Source organism: Erinaceus europaeus, chromosome 17 (genome assembly GCF_950295315.1).
Source record: "Erinaceus europaeus chromosome 17, mEriEur2.1, whole genome shotgun sequence".
NCBI lineage: Eukaryota > Metazoa > Chordata > Mammalia > Eulipotyphla > Erinaceidae > Erinaceus > Erinaceus europaeus.
In genome coordinates, this window is record NC_080178.1 from 60986122 (window position 1) to 61002139 (window position 16018).

Sequence of the window (16018 nt, forward strand, 5' to 3'; positions counted from 1 at the left end):
GTTATTTATTTTGGTTATTTGCCTCCTGTCTTATGTATGGCATGTGAAGATCTCCCATTCTGTGAGGGGTCTCTTGGTTTGGGTAGTGGTTTCTTTTGCTGTGAAGAAGCTTTTTAATTGATGTAGTCCCATAGGTTTATGTTTGCCTTAGTCTTCTTTGTAAGTGGATTCATTTCACTGAAGATGTCTTTAAAATTTATGCGGAAAAGAGTTCTGCCAATATTTTCCTCTAAGTATCTGATAGTTTCTGGTCTAACATCCAAGTCCTTGATCCACTTGGAATTTACTTTTGCATTTGGTGAAATTTAGTGGTTCAGTTTCATTCTTCTGCATGTTTCAACCCATTTTTTCCAACACCATTTGTTGAAGAGGCTCTGCTTTCTCCATTTAATAGTCTGGGTACCTTTGTCAAAGATTAAATGTCCATAGGTGTGGGGGCTTACTTCTGGGCTCTCAATTCTATTCCACTGGTCAGTGTGTCTATTCATCTTCCAGTACCAAGCAGTTTTGATGACAATGACCCCATAATACAATTTAAGATCTGGGAGTGTGATGCCTCTGGTTCTGTTCTTTTTTCTCAAGATTGTTTTGGCAATTCTGGGTCTTTTCTGGTTCCAGATAAACATTTGTAGCATTAATTCTATTCTCCTAAAAAATGTGCTTGGGATCTTGATGGGGATAGCATTAAATTTGTAGATGGCTCTCAGTAGTATATTCATTTTGATGATGTTAATTCTACCAACCCATGAACATGGAATATCTTTCCACTTCTTTGTGTCTTTTTCAATTTCCTTGAGTAGTGACTCATTAATTTTCAGTATACAAGCCTTTCACTTCTTTGGTTAGGTTTACTCCTAGATATTTTATTGTTTTAGTTGCTATAGTAAAAGGAATTGATTTCTGGATTTCAATTCCTCCTAGCTTAGTGTTTGCATAGAGGAATGCCACTGACTTTTGAATGTTAATTTTGTAGCCTGACACCTTACTGTATTTCCTGATGATTTCCAAAAGCTTCTTGCTGGATTCCTTAGTTTTTTATGTATATTATCATGTCACCTGAAAATAGGGAGAGTTTGACCTCTTTTCTTCCAATCGGTATCCCTTTAATTCCTTGCTCCTGCCTGATTGCTATGGCAAGAACTTCCAACACTATGTTGAATAGTAACAGTGATAGTGGGCCGCCCTGTCTAGTACCTGATCTGAGGAGAAATGTTTCCAGTTTTTCACCATTGAGTATGATGTTGACTGTAGGGATGCTATTTATAGACTCCACTATCTTGAGGAATTTATCATCTGTTCCCATTCTTTGTAACGTTTTGACCATGAAGGGATGTTGTGGTTTGTCAAAGGATTTCTCTGCGTCTATTGATATGACCATGTGGTTTTTGGTTTTGCTTTTGTTGATGTGGTGGATCAGGTTGATTGATTTACATATATTAAACCAAACTTGCATCCCTGGGATAAACTCCACTTGGTCATAATCAACAAACTTTTTAATATATTGCTGTATCCAGCTGACTATAATTTTGTTCAATATTTTAGCATCTATGTTCAACAGAGATATTGGTCTGTAGTTTCCTTTTTTGGTTGAGTCCCTGTCTGCTTTTGGAATCAAAGTGATGTTGGCTTCATAGAAGCTAGAAGGGAGTATTCCAGTGTCTTCAATCTTCTGGAAGACTTTTAAAAGTAGAGGTATTAGTTCTTCTTTGAAGGTTTTGTAGAATTCATTTGTAAAACCATATGGTCCAGAACTTTTATTTTTTGGAAGATTTTTGATAACTGTTCAATTTCATTATCTGTGATGGGTCTGTTTCTGTTATCTACTTCCTCTTTACTTAGTTTTGGAACTTGGTAGGTATCTAGGAAATCGTCCATTTCTTCCAGGTTCTCTAGCTTGGTGGCATATAGTTGTTCGTAGAAGCCTCGTATGATATGTTGAATTTCTGCGGTGTCTGTTGTGATATCTCCTCTTTCATTTATGATCCGATTTATTTGAGTCTTCTCCCTTTTTTGTTTTGTGAGTCTGGCTAAAGTTTTGTCGATTTTGTTCACATTTTCGAAAAACCAACATTTACTTTCGTTGATCTTTTGTATGGTTGTCTTATTTTCAATGTTATTGATTTCTGCCCTAACTTTAGTGATTTCTGTCCTCCTGGTTGCTTTAGGGTTCCTTTGTTCTTCTTCTAGGTCTTTAAGATGTGCAATCAGGCTGTTTATTTGTGCTTTTTCTTGTTTCCTAATGTGTGCTTGTATGGCTATGAACTTCCCTCTCAGTACTGCCTTAGTTGTGTCCCAAATATTTTGATAGCTTGTGTCTTCATTTGCATTGAACTCTCAAAACATTCTGATTTCAGCCTTTATTTCCTGTTTGACCCAGTAGTTGTTATGTGGTGTACTGTTGAGCTTCCACATTTTGGGACTATTACTAATCTTTTGTTGATTGTTAAGTGTTAGTTTAGTTCCACTGTGGTCTGAGAAGATACTTGGGATGATTTCAATGCTCTTGAATTTGCTGATGCTGTCTTTGTGGCCTAACATATGGTCTATCCTTGAAAATGACCCATGTGGACTTGAGTAGAATGTGTATTCCAGTTTCTTGGGGTGAATGACTCTGAAAATGTCCAATAGTTCTAGTTTATCTATCTTCTAATTTAGCATCCTCATTTCTTTATTTATTTTCTGCCTGGTGATCTGTCAAGTTGAGAGAGTGGGGTGTTGAAGTCCCCTACTATGACTGTGTTGCTGTTAATATATTGCTGTAGATCTTTCAGTAGATGTTTGATGTATTTAGATGGCTTCTCATTGGGTACACAGATGTTAATAATTATTAAGTCCTCTTGATTGATCATCTGAGCATTAAGAAATGACCATTCATATCTATTTTAATTTTATCTATTTTAAAGTCTATCGTGTCAGATATGAGAATAGCTGTTCCTGCCCTTTTTTTGTGGGCCAATGGCCTGTATGATAGTTTTTCAACCTTTTACTTTGAGTCTGTGTTTGTCTTGTTGAGTTAGGTGGGATTCCTGTAGACAGCATATTGTTGGGTTGTGTTTTCTGATCCATCTTCCTACTCTGTGTCTTTTAATAGGTGAATTCAGGCCTATGACATTTATTGATACTGTAGACTGAAGATATTTTAAAGCCATTCTTGTAGATTTTTAGAGTGTTCTGATATATGGCATATTTATGGTGGTCTGACTATTTATAGGAGACCTTTCAGAACTTCTTTCAGAGCAGGCTTGGTGATAGTTGATTCCTTTAACTGTTGCTTGTCTGAGAAGGTTTTTATGCCTCTATCTAGTCATTATGACAGTCTAGCAGGATACAGTATTCTTGGTTGAAAGCCTTTCTCACTAAGTACTCTATAGATATCTTGCCATTCTCTTCTGGCCTGTAGTGTTTGTGTGGAGAAGTCTGCTGCTAATCTTATGAGTTTTCCTCTATAGGTGACTATTTGTTTTTTTCTTGCAGCCTTCAGGATCCTTTCTTTATCCTTATTCCTTTCCATTCTAAATATGATGTGTCTTGGTGTCTTTAAGTCTGGGTTTATTCAGTTTGGGACCCTCTGGGCTTCTTGAACCTTTATGTCTTTGATATTGTCTAGACTAGAGAAGTTCTCAGCTATTATGGTCTGAAGAATACTTTCTTCCTCTGGCAATCCAATAATGTGTATATTGTTTCTTTTGAAATCATCCCATAGGTCTCTGTTGTTGTTTTCAGTATCTCTTAATCTCTTTTTGCAGTCTCTTACTTCTTTTTTAGTTGTCTCTAATTCGTCCTCAATTTTGCTAATTCTGTCTTCAGCCTCACTGATTCTATTCTCTCTGCCCTCTACTGTTTTCTGGAGTTCACCTATTTTGTTACCCTGTTCTGATACTGATTAGTATTGTTTAGCTAGTTGTGTTCTTAGCTCAGCTATTTCAGCTTTTAGCTCTCTAATAACCTTAGATAATTAGTGTTTTCCTCCAGAGTCTCATTTGTTGTTTCTACATTTCTGATGACAATTCTTTCAAACTCTTTACTCACTCCTGTGTCTATTTCCTTAACTATATATATATATATACACACACACACACACACACACATACACAAATATTAAAAGAGAATAGAATAAAATCAGTTTACTGAAAACTTTAATCCCGGAGCCTGTGGTAGAGGTGCACCCAGTTAGGCCCACACATTACCATAACAGGACCCAGTTCAAGCACCACTACCACCCCCACCACCTGCAGAGAGACAGCTGAAAAATTAGTAAAGTAGTGCTATAGGTTATCTCTCTTTCTCTATCTCTCCTTTCCCCTCTCAATTTTTCCTTGTCCTATCAAGTAAGGGACAGAGGGAGTAACCTCCAGAAAAGGTGATTCATCATGTAGGTATCAAGCCCCAGAGATTACAGTGGTGGCAATATAAAAAGAAAAGAAGATTTATTCCAACTGTACAAACAGTTTATTCTCTTCCTTTATTATTCCCAGGCTATAGCAGGTCTATGTATCTATATCTAATAGGAGGGTCTTAAAATATATTTTGTAATTAAAACTTCAGTGCTCAAGAAAAATGTACATAAACTTAATTCATATATGTATTAACAACAGCCTTCATAGAACTTGAGGGAAATTACCATATATTGCAAAACATTTCCAGTTACCTGATTCCTGTTTGATTTGAATGGTAGGCTTAATACCAGGTGGCAAAGGAGACTGCTGAGGTTGTTGCTGATGAGACACTGGAGAAGGCTGGGCTACCTGCTGCTGTGTCTGCTGCTGTATTTGATGTAACTGCTGCTTAGGAGACTGTTGATGCTGTTTAGGAAACTGTGCAATAATTTGAGTTGGGGCACCCACTAAGCTTTTAGGTGAAGGAAGTCTGGTTGATGCCATCTTGATTGCTGATGTAGATACACCTATAGAAGAGTTAAGGGGAAAGATAACTTAATAACAAGGCATAATTAAGGCTACTTCTAACTTATGTAATAGCTAATAGCTTAAAGACTGGGTAAAACAAGAGAAACAATGATTTATTAAGCACCGAGTAAATGTCAAGTATGTTGTTATCTACTTCAAGTTCTCAAGCTCTGTAAGGATGACATTATTTCTCTCAGATTTAAAACAAAACCAAAAACCCTGGTTTTCCTTGGTGAAGTTAGCGCAAGAGAAAGTATGAGCAGGATACACACAGAGATCTCTCTCAACAGAGGTTTGGAAGAAAATATAGGCTGTTGATGTAACTAGTGTTAGAACAAAACAAAATAAATTCTGTTGGAATTATTTTGGAGCACTGCTCATTTCTGGCATGTGTTATTGCTGGCGAATGAAACTTAAACTATGGCATCTCAGGTATGAGGATCTTTTGCAGAATCATTAAGCTATCTTCCCAGATCACAAAGTTTTAAATCTTTGCAAACACTACATTTTAGACTGTAGTGAGCCAGCTTAAATATAACGTTAGAAAACAACTCACAGAGAACTATTCATTTTAACAATTATATTGACGGGAGTCAGGTGGTAGCACAGCGGGTTAAGTGCACGTGGCTCAAAGCTCAAGGACCGGCATAAGGATCCCGGTTTGAGCCCCCAGCTCCCCACCTGCAGGAGCGTTGCTTCACAGGCAGTGAAGCACGTCTGCAGGTGTCTTTCTCTCCCCCTCTGTCTTCCCCTCCTCTCTCTATTTCTCACTGTCCTATCCAACAACGACGACATCAGTAACAACAACAAAATTACAACAATAAAACAAGGGCAGCAAAAGGGAAAGTAAATAAACATGAAAAAAATATATTTAAAAAAACTATATTGACTTTTTTTTTTTACAATTTAATTTTTTAATCGAACTAACTTTGGTATATGTTTCAGAACTGCTTTTTCACAGCTCTTCAAAAGTAAGTACTCCCCTGGGGGCCGGGCGGTGGTGCACCTGGTTGAGTACACATGCTACAAAAGTAAGTACTCCTAAGTACAGTAGCCAAGGCATGGAACTTAATGTCTATCTATGGATGACTGTATAAAGAAATTATAGGATATATATTCAATAGAATAGTACTTTGTAATTTTAAAAGATGATACTGTGTTCTTTGGAACAAAATGAATGGAACTGGAGGTGACTGTGCTTACTGAGTTAAGGACACACAAAAAAAACAATTAAATAAATGATAGCTACCAAGTAATTTTGTTCATATTTGGAAAACAGAGAATTGAAACACAAGAACTTGTAAAACCTTAATAATAAATAAAATAAACAGTATAACTGCAAACTGTCTCTAAGACTTTTTAAAATAATTTTTTAATATTTATTTATTCCCTTTTGTTGCCCTTGTTGTTTTATTGTTATAATTATCATTGTTGTTGTTGATGTCATTGTTGTTGGGTAGGACAGAGAGAAATGGAGAGAGGAGGGGAAGACAGAGAGGAGGAGAGAGAGATAAGACACCCGCAGACCTGCTTCACTGCTTGTGAAGCGACTTCCCTTGCAGGTGGGTAGGCGGGGGCTCCAACCGGGATCCATACGCCAGTCCTTGTGCTTTGCACCATCTGTACTTATCCTGCTGCACTACACCTGACTCCCTTCTCTAACTATGGTAATTATGGTGGTGGGTGAGAAGAGAGAGCGAGACAACTCAATGAAAGATACCAAACTTTGGTAGTGTGTATGATATGGAACTATACCCTTGTAATCTTATAAATCACTATTATATCACTAATAAAAAAGAATTTTTTATGAATAAATGTTTAAGTGCCTCACTACACCCACTGCCAAAGTAGCAATGATGGAAATATGTAGTGGGAGATGTAAGATAATCTGTGTACCTGATAATCAGACTACTAATTTATCAGTTTCTTCTCATTATTTCAACAGTGCTCAAAACATTGACATGGTGAGTGAAATCCTAATTCTCTCTGCTAGAAATATGAATTCATTTAAGATAACAGCCCTGAGGACCTAGTGGGGGTTGTACTGTTATGTGGAAATGTTATATATGTACATACTATTATATATTTTTTAAAGTTTTTATATTTATTTTCCCTTTTGTTGCCCTTGGTTTTTGTTGTTGTGGTTATTGTTTTTGTTACTGATGTCATTGTTGTTGGATAGGACAGAGAGAAATGGAGAGAGGAGGGAAGATAGAGAGGGGGAGAGAAAGACAGACACCTGCAGACCTGCTTCACTGTCTGTGAAGTGACTCCCCTGCAGGTGGAGAGCCGGGGGCTCGAACCTGGATCCTTAAACCGGTCCGTGTGCTTATCCCTCTGCACTACCGTGTGACTCCCCATATTATTATATTGTGCTGTCGACTGTAAACCATCAGCCCCTCAATAAAGAAATAAAGTTAAAAAAAAAAAAAGATAATAGCCCTGCAGGGGAGATAGCATAATGGTTATGCAAAGAAACTCTCCTGCCTGAGGCTCCAGGTTCAATCCCCCCATACCACCATAAACCAGAGCCTAGAAGTACTCTGGTAATAAACAAACAAACAAACAAACAAATAAATAACAGCCCTATTGGGTTGTTGATTATACGATTACAGGTGAAAAAAACCTAAGAATTTCTCTCAAGGTCATATATCAAGTCAATGGTATTTCTTTTCCTATGCATGCATGCTTTCTAGTATGAATGGAAATTCTAAACTTCTGAAAAGAAATACCTTAAAGCTTTATATCAGAATAGTTTTGCTACAAATATTGAGTATGACCACTTGTAACTTTTCTCATGATTATTTAGTGACCCAGTTAGAATTCTCAAGATATGACTTTAGTTTATAGATTATTGAAAAATGAGATGCAGAATTTTTTTGCCATTCAAAAACTAATCTTTCCATGTGAATCATTTTTAATGGCATGTTTAAACTAACTCATTACAATCTGAAAAGTAGTATTTGGGGGGAAAAGTTACAAATAAGGTTTAATACTTGCATAGAATTCAGTCAGGTGAAGAGGGAGGTGGTAACCTTTCCTGTTCTAAGCCTTGAAGTTACTGATAAATTTGGATCATATTTACAACCAGTATTTTTAAACAGACTTTCTCTATAAAAAGGATTTATTTTTGATAACACTATATTATTTTACTGTTACACAAATGGTTTATTCATTTTAATTATCTTTACTTATTTACTGGATAGACAGTGAGAAATCCAGAGAGAAGGGGGTGATAGAAAGGGAGAGACAGACACCTTCATCACTGCTTCACCACTTGCAAAGCTTTCTCCTGCAGGTGGGGACCAGTGGTTTGAACTTGGGTCTGTGTGTACTGTAACATGTGCACTCAACCAGGTGAGCCATTGCCTGGCCCCCACAAATAATTTTTTAAAAATACCAAAGGTACAAATAAAGTTTCAGGTCTGTTGTTGACGAAAACTGTTAAATGGGTATTACAGCCAGAAAACAGCAGGTACTCTCACAGCCTACCACCACAACTAGAGTCAAGGAATATAGAGCACAGACTCATCTGTATAATGTCTTCTTTACTAATGAAGTTATACAGAATACATTAAACATTACTAAAGCAATTATAAAAAATATTGTTTTTCATAATTCAAGTACTTGCACTCACTACTAGTTCATAAACCAAGATATTTCCAAGTCCTGCTCTATCTAAGATATGTATTGTTCAAGTAAAATTTAATGAAAAAAACAACACAAAGCACTGTTCTATGCTTCAGTGTTCCCCATGACACACCATAAATAGTATGAGTCTTGTATAATGAATGCATCCCCCTGATCACAGTCTTAAGGCTTATCCAAACTGTAAAAAATTAAATTAAATAAATAAATTTCTAACTGTGCTATTTGTTGCTCTCATAGAAAGAAGATAAAGATAAGGAAGAGTGCTAAACTGATCTAAGCTTGGAAGGGAGGTCTCCACATTTCCTTTTCTTTGCTATTAAGCAGCAAGTTAGACTCCATTCCTCTCACACTGTCTCCCCACTGTACACCCAACAGAAAAGTTTGAGGCTGAAAAGACAGACACACGATATGCTTTTTAAATAATCTTCTTTCACTACCTTCTACCATTAGGTGACTTATTTTGAAGAGGTTGTGCACTCAGTGTTTGTTCTGGAGAATTTATAGTAGCTTTAAGTTCCTTATTAATCAATGTCAATACAAAGATATTTGCATCCCCTTTCAAATGTAACAAAATTTAACCTACATGCTGTGAATGTCAAATGACTAGGTAAGTAGACACTATACATCTGAAAAGACAAAGTAAGCATATTAACATAGGAAAGCAAAGTAACTCACTACCTGAATCCATATAAAGTGGAAGGGGGTGAGTAGTGATTTCTGATAGAACTGAGCAGCAGAAAAAACACTCTCAAGAGTTTTCTTCAGAATTCCTATGCAGCACAGGGGCAGAATTAAATGGCAACTACTTACCTTGTGCTACTGTTGACATGACTACAGATGGTGTGGAAGATACCACAGCTGTTACTGCAACTGTACTGGGAATAGGCGAAGGTGTAGAGCTGCTGCTGCTGCTACTACTAACCAGAGAGGACTGTGAAGCAGTGATAACTACTGGTGGCTTCTGGGTTGTAGAAGCAATAACTGAGGTTGGTACAAGCTTAGTGACTGCTGCATAGTTATGGGATTTGGAGAGAATATTGGGCACGAACGTTGAACTTGGTGATGTGGTCACTATAATAACCTAAGGAAGGAAAAATACGTTATTTTCAGGTACCTATTATACTATTAAGAAATCTAGACAGTTATTATTTTTTTGCAATTCAAAAAAAGCTTATGAAACATGAAGAAACCATTTAACAAAAAGGAATGTACAAGTAAAAATATATGAAAACCTTCCCTTCACTAGCAGCCACCAAAACTGTATATACAAGAAACAATTTTTACCAATCAAATATTTTAAAAGACAATATGCAATGTTGTGCAAGGTTAGAGTGAAGTAAGCATTTCATTATACTGCTCAGAGGGTATAAATTGGCACAATCTTTCTTGAAAGTAATTTAGATAGTTGTTCATTTACAAATATTTGTTGAGCATCTACTATGTGCCGGCATGATTCTAGATGCTGAAGATAATGGAATGAACTAAACAAAGTACATACTTTCCTGGAAGTCCATTCTAGTATGGGGAGAGAAACAATAAAAAAAAAAAAAAAGTTAAAAAGTAAATATAAATCATATAGAGATAAATGGGAGAGACAATAAAAGGGGTAAGAAATAACAGTTAATGGGAGTGCTTTATGGAATTTTTTGGAAAATATTTTTTTAAAAAAATCTGACAAGATAACATTTGAGTAGAAATAAAGAAATAAATGGGGTTATGAATCATGGTAGAAAAGCATTCAGTGACACAAGGAGCAGCACCTGTAAAGGCTCTGAGGCAGGAAAAAAGCTTGATATATTCAAGAAACTTCAAGGCCATAATAAACAGAACTAGAATTTACAAGAGAAATAGAAGATAGGTCGAGAGAAGAATTGGGGGGCGGGTGGTGCGCTCCTGGTTGAGCACACATGTTACAATGCACAAGGACCCTGGTTCAAGCCCCCAGTCACTAGCTGCAAAGGGAAAGCTTTGAGAGGGTGAAGCAGGGCTGCAGGTGTCTAGCTCTCTCCCTTCTCTGTCACCCCCTTCCCTCTTGATTTCTGGCTGTCTCTGTCCAATAAATAAATAAAGATAATTTTTAAAATTAAAAAACAAATAAATTAAAAGAGAGAGAAAGAGAGAGAAGCAATGGAAGAATAGAAGATCATGCTGTCTGACAGTAAACAGAAAATAGTACGTTTATCTCTGTGGCCTTCCTTCCAAAATTCTTTAGCACAAGTCTAAACATGAGATAGACATCAGACAAATTCCAACAGTGGGGCACCCTCAGAATTGTCACAGTCATTAAGTACAAGAAAAGTCTTAAGAAATTTTCACAGTCAACAATGTCTAAGGACACATGACAAGTAAATATGAAGTGGTATCCTGAAACAGAGAAAAGCAGCAGGTAAAAGATAAAGAAATTTGAATAAACTGGGCTTGTGTTAGTAGTAATGCTTTGATGTCGGTCCACCAATACATTTATCATTTTATAATTTATAATTTAAAATGTTAACAGGGGAAACAGTGTATTTAAGAACTCTCGACTACCTTCTCAATCTTTCTGTAAATTTAAAGCTATTCTAAAACAGTCTTCTAAAAGTTCTTATCTGTTATGTGGAAAGCACAATAAAAGAAAGGCAGAAACAGAGACAAAGTGGGTAGATCTCATAATAAACCAAGCAGAGATGATGCTGACCAAAGACTTTGTTTGAGAAGTGGTGAAAAGAATAACAATAAGTGATGAACAGATTACACACGTAAAGGTCAAACCATCAGGATCTGTTCACAGGTTGGCAACGAACGGAGAGGGAAGGAACAAACAGGGGAAAGACGTTAAGGTCAGCCAGTATAATTACAATATTGTAGGTGGCTTAAGAAAAAGCACTTCAAACAGAGAGGACAAGATGGAGCAACAGACCTCAGGTGGGAATTAGTTTGGTGATTTTAAAAATGAAAATCACCCCATTGAAAGCATACAATGCAAGGAGGGGTTGGAAAAGTAAGCAAAGCCAAATCAACTCTGTAAGTTAGTGTAAAGGATTTAGATTTCATATTAAGTATAATAGAAAGCCAGAGGAGGGTTCTATGTTAAGGAAACAACAAAATTTGATTATTTATTTTAAAAGGTTATTTCTAGCTCTATGTGAAAACTGCCAACAATAGAAACAGTGAGATTCATATAGAAAACACTGCAATAGACTAGGAAGAAATGATAGAGGCTGCCTACACCAGGGTGTTGGTGGTACAAATAAAAAGAAATTATGAGATTCAAATTGCTTTCAGAGGTAGAGTCAAAAGGACTCACTGATGTATGGAAATATCAAACTTAAGGAAAAGAACAGATTCAAGATTTGCTTCTAGAACCAACATGCACTGACTTATTTATAGTATCTCGGAACAACCCTGTAACAAATACTATTATTATCCCCATTTTATAACTGAAAATATAAATAGTATCAGAGTTTTAATTGCACTGAGAACAATGGCAGTATAGTGATACCCAAAACAGAGCAGTATCTTTTTTATATTTCACCAATATTACTTATACCTATCTCAAACAGAAGATTTTTCTTAAAAAAATTTTTTTCAAAAAATATAAGGGAGAAATTCTTTTCTATTTTTGTATCAGTCCTAAAGAAGGCTTGAAGATAAAACTGTTAAAATGTAATAAATACGTCCATACTCAGTAACTCTATCTCAAAGAAGCTTTGCTGATATCATTCTTAATATATATAGTCAGTGTTACAGAAAAATATAAGCTATAAGTTCATGTCCATGACTTTCAGGAGTTTGTTATAAAAGAGTCAAGTGTGAAGAACAAATCTTGACCAGCAAATAGCTATTTAGCTCGACAGCAAACTTCTATTTAGACTTGATCAGCAAACACCTATACAGCATTATTACAAAAAGCAGCCACCCATATAAAGAGACATACTAGACCTATCCGAACAAAGAGACTAGATGTGACTCAGATGTCTGAGTCACATGAAGCTGAGTTCACATCCTATCTCTGTCATGGACTAGTGGCAGATTCCTGGAAAAATTAAAAAATCTCTGTGCTCTGTTATCTATAAAATGGGGATAATACCTGCCTTTTAAAATCATTACAAGAATTAAATGAGCTAACAGTGTGAAGCATCTAACATAGTGCTAGGCACATAGCAGGTGGTCAATAGTTGGTAGTCAACAAATGGTACTAGTAAGCAATTTGTTATTACTACTTAAAGAATGTTTAAGGGTATCAGTAACAGGTCAAGTCAATCTTGAAATACATTTTAATGTACTCTTTTTATGTTTTTAAATTATATATTTTTCATCAATTTCTGATACCCCTGAGAGTCCAAAGAACTCACAGCTACTATCACATCCAACTAAATAAAAGGAGAATGGCATTAGATATCTTATTTGCCAATTATAAGCTAGTAATAGTAGCAGCTTTCCTGGAACACAGTGTATGTTAGTAAAGATTCTGAGACACAGTTGAGGATTCAATGAAGGCCTCAACAAAGACAGGAAAGCATGCCAGTCAACTAGCAGTGTTTGTCATGGGCAAAAGAAAGGGAAGTATTTACACTCATGTCAAATACTTGCAATTTCAGAACTAGAAATAAGCATCTAGGCTTCTAACATTAAGAAAGCAAAATAAATCTAAAGTTTTTAAAAGTATATTCTAGGCTAAAGGTACAAATGATAAAACATTTGGAGATTTCAGTCTACAACTTGACTTCTGATCTGAAAAGGGGCTATCCAAAATTAGATGTCCACTTTGAAGAAAATCTACTTGTATTTGTAAGTTACTTACTACAACAGGAAAATTAAAGGGATTCTGAAACCAAGTGAAACAAGCATTGTTTATTCAGGCCATAATTCAAATTACTGACCTTCTAGCATTCACAAAAACTCCTTAAGAGTGCTGGGACTTGCACCCTAAGGATAAAATGAAAAATATCAATCAAGCACAAGAAAGCATAAAGCTATATTTTGTTGCTTTGTTTATAAGTGCTGAACCAATGTTATACTTAAAATGAAGGCACCACAATAACACAGGTGGAAGTTTTGTCTACCTTGAAAATATACAATGTATTTGAATTTTAATCAAGTCCACGAATTCAAAAATAACTTTAATTAATGTAAAAATCATTTTCTCTAAAATAATTCCTCAATTGACTTACATAGGATTTGGAGAAATTCAAGGTGAATGCAATACTGGTAACAATCTTACAATGATTTCTTGAAATCCAATTACCCACCAGAAGGAAAACAAAAATCACATAGAAGCTCCAAAGATTATCTAGCAGTCCAACCCATACACAATGTGTTCAAGAAACAATAAATCTAATGGCACTGAGTACACACTAAGTAAGAAAAACTTTTGCATCTAGAATACAATTCTCAAATATTTGTGGAATGAGTGAGTCCTGGTTTTGTTTTAAATAGTTATTGTTTAAAACACAGTATAAGAAACAGAAAAGTTCTGAGCCTCAAATGTCATGTTATGAGTCTTTATGACTTTGGAGATAAATAGGCTTCTTATAATGAGCATTAAAATCTGACAATCTCAACTACTCCCAATTAATGAGGAAAAAAAAAACATATATATATATATATATATATATATATATATATATATATATATATATATATATATATATGAAAACTGGTGAACCAAAAGAAAAGGTTTAGGTCTACCAACTTCCTATTAGATGAGTTCCCATCTAGTCAAGTATTATGATTTAAGCCTCCCAAGGAAGACTGGAGAGCTGATCAAGTCAGACGACATTTCCTAAGTATTCACCATATATACATTAAGCATTTTCCATGAATCGTCTCATTAAATTAGTCTGATAACTCTGGACTGCATGTACTATTATAATCTGTTTTATAAAGATATTCATAGTCCAAAAAATAATAATGGTAAAAAAGCAATTTTATTCATTTATCAATTAATGTATTTAACAAAATTACTTAGCAACTACTAACATGCCAGGCACTGTACTAAACACTACATAATGCAGTAATGAATATGACAAAGTCTCTACTCATGGCAAATTTTAGTCTACAGGAAAAATGGAGGGAAAAGCATTCAGTATAATGTCACCTAGTTATACACACAGTAAATAAAAAAGAGAGTTGAAGGCAATAGAAGGGCATGGATGGGAGATACTTGCTCTTTTAGCTATATAACTTTGCTACATTACTTCTCAAATACCAATTAGAAGAGTATATAAGCAGATAAATTCACTTATCTGGAAAAATTCATTCTCAACAGTATAAACAAACACTTCTATTGATAAAATACCTGCTAAGGAGGGGAGCTAACTTAAAAAAAATTTTTTTTATCTTTACTTATTTATTGGATAGAGACAGCCAGAAATTGAGAGGGAAGGGTGTGACAGAGAGGGAGAGAGACAGAGAGACACCTACAACACTGCTTCACCAGTTGCAAAGCTTTCCCCTTGTAGGTGGGGACCAGGAACTCAAACCTGGGTCCTTACACCTTGTAACATGTGTGTCCAACCAGATATGCCACCACCCGGCCCCCCTTTTAAATTTTTTTATTGTATTTATTTATTTACTGGATAGACAGCCAGAAATTGAGATGGAAAGGGAGACAGTGGGAGATAACCAGAGAGACACCTGCAGTCCTGCTTTACCACCTGCAAAGCTTTCCCCCTGCAGGTGGAGACCCAGGGCTCACATCTGGGTCTTTGCACATGGTAACGTGCGTTCAACAAGGTGTGCCACCACTCAGCCCCGAGCTAACTTTTTTTAAAAAATATTTATTTATTTATTTACTTATGAGAAAGATAGGAGGAGAGAGAGAAAGAACCAGATATCACTGCCAGGGATTGAACTCGAGACCTCATGCTTGAGAATCCAGTGCCTTATCCATTGCGCCACCTGCCGGATCATAACATTTGTTTATACATGCTGTAAGCTTCGCTTATGCTTCACACCTATCTCATTTAATCTTGAGAATACTTTGCAAGATTAGCATTGTCATTTCACAGATGGGTAAACAGATATAGAAAGGTTGGTCAATTTACCTCAGTTCACACTAGAAGAATCGGGGGTTTAACTCAAGCATCCTTGACCATAAAAATTACTGCTTAATTTTAATATTACATCCTAAGACTGAAAATAGAGCTATAGTCCATAAATCAGTTCATTATTACTCTTGGCTTATTAAGAAAATAGCATAATAAAAAAAAAAGAAGAAGAAGAAGAAAGAAAAAGAAGAAAATAACGTATTAATGATACATAATCACTTTCCCAGGAAATTCAAGGAGTTTTTGTTTTGTTGTCATGTGGCTTTTTTGGTTTTTTTTTTTTTTTTTTTTTTTTACCAGAGCACTGCTCAGCTCTGGCGTATGGTGGTGCAGGGGACTGAACCTGGGACTTTAGAGCCCAGGCATGAGTCTCTTCGTAAAATCGTTATGCTATCTCCCCTTTCTCCGAGGAGTTGCTTTTTTTTTAATAAA

The 16018-nt window shown here is 35.8% G+C and overlaps 1 protein-coding gene across 10 annotated transcripts in view; it reads right to left on the minus strand.

The window, feature by feature from the left end:
- Positions 1 to 16018, minus strand: part of EMSY (EMSY transcriptional repressor, BRCA2 interacting) — an 82179-nt gene that overhangs the window by 43148 nt on the left and 23013 nt on the right. For all 10 annotated transcript variants that reach the window (XM_060176775.1, XM_060176773.1, XM_060176776.1 and 7 more), the window contains 2 exons: positions 9366 to 9636; positions 4649 to 4903 (listed from right to left, as the gene is read on the minus strand). In XM_060176775.1, coding sequence (XP_060032758.1) covers positions 4649 to 4903; positions 9366 to 9636 — 526 coding nt within the window. The remainder of the gene's footprint in view (positions 1 to 4648; positions 4904 to 9365; positions 9637 to 16018) is intronic.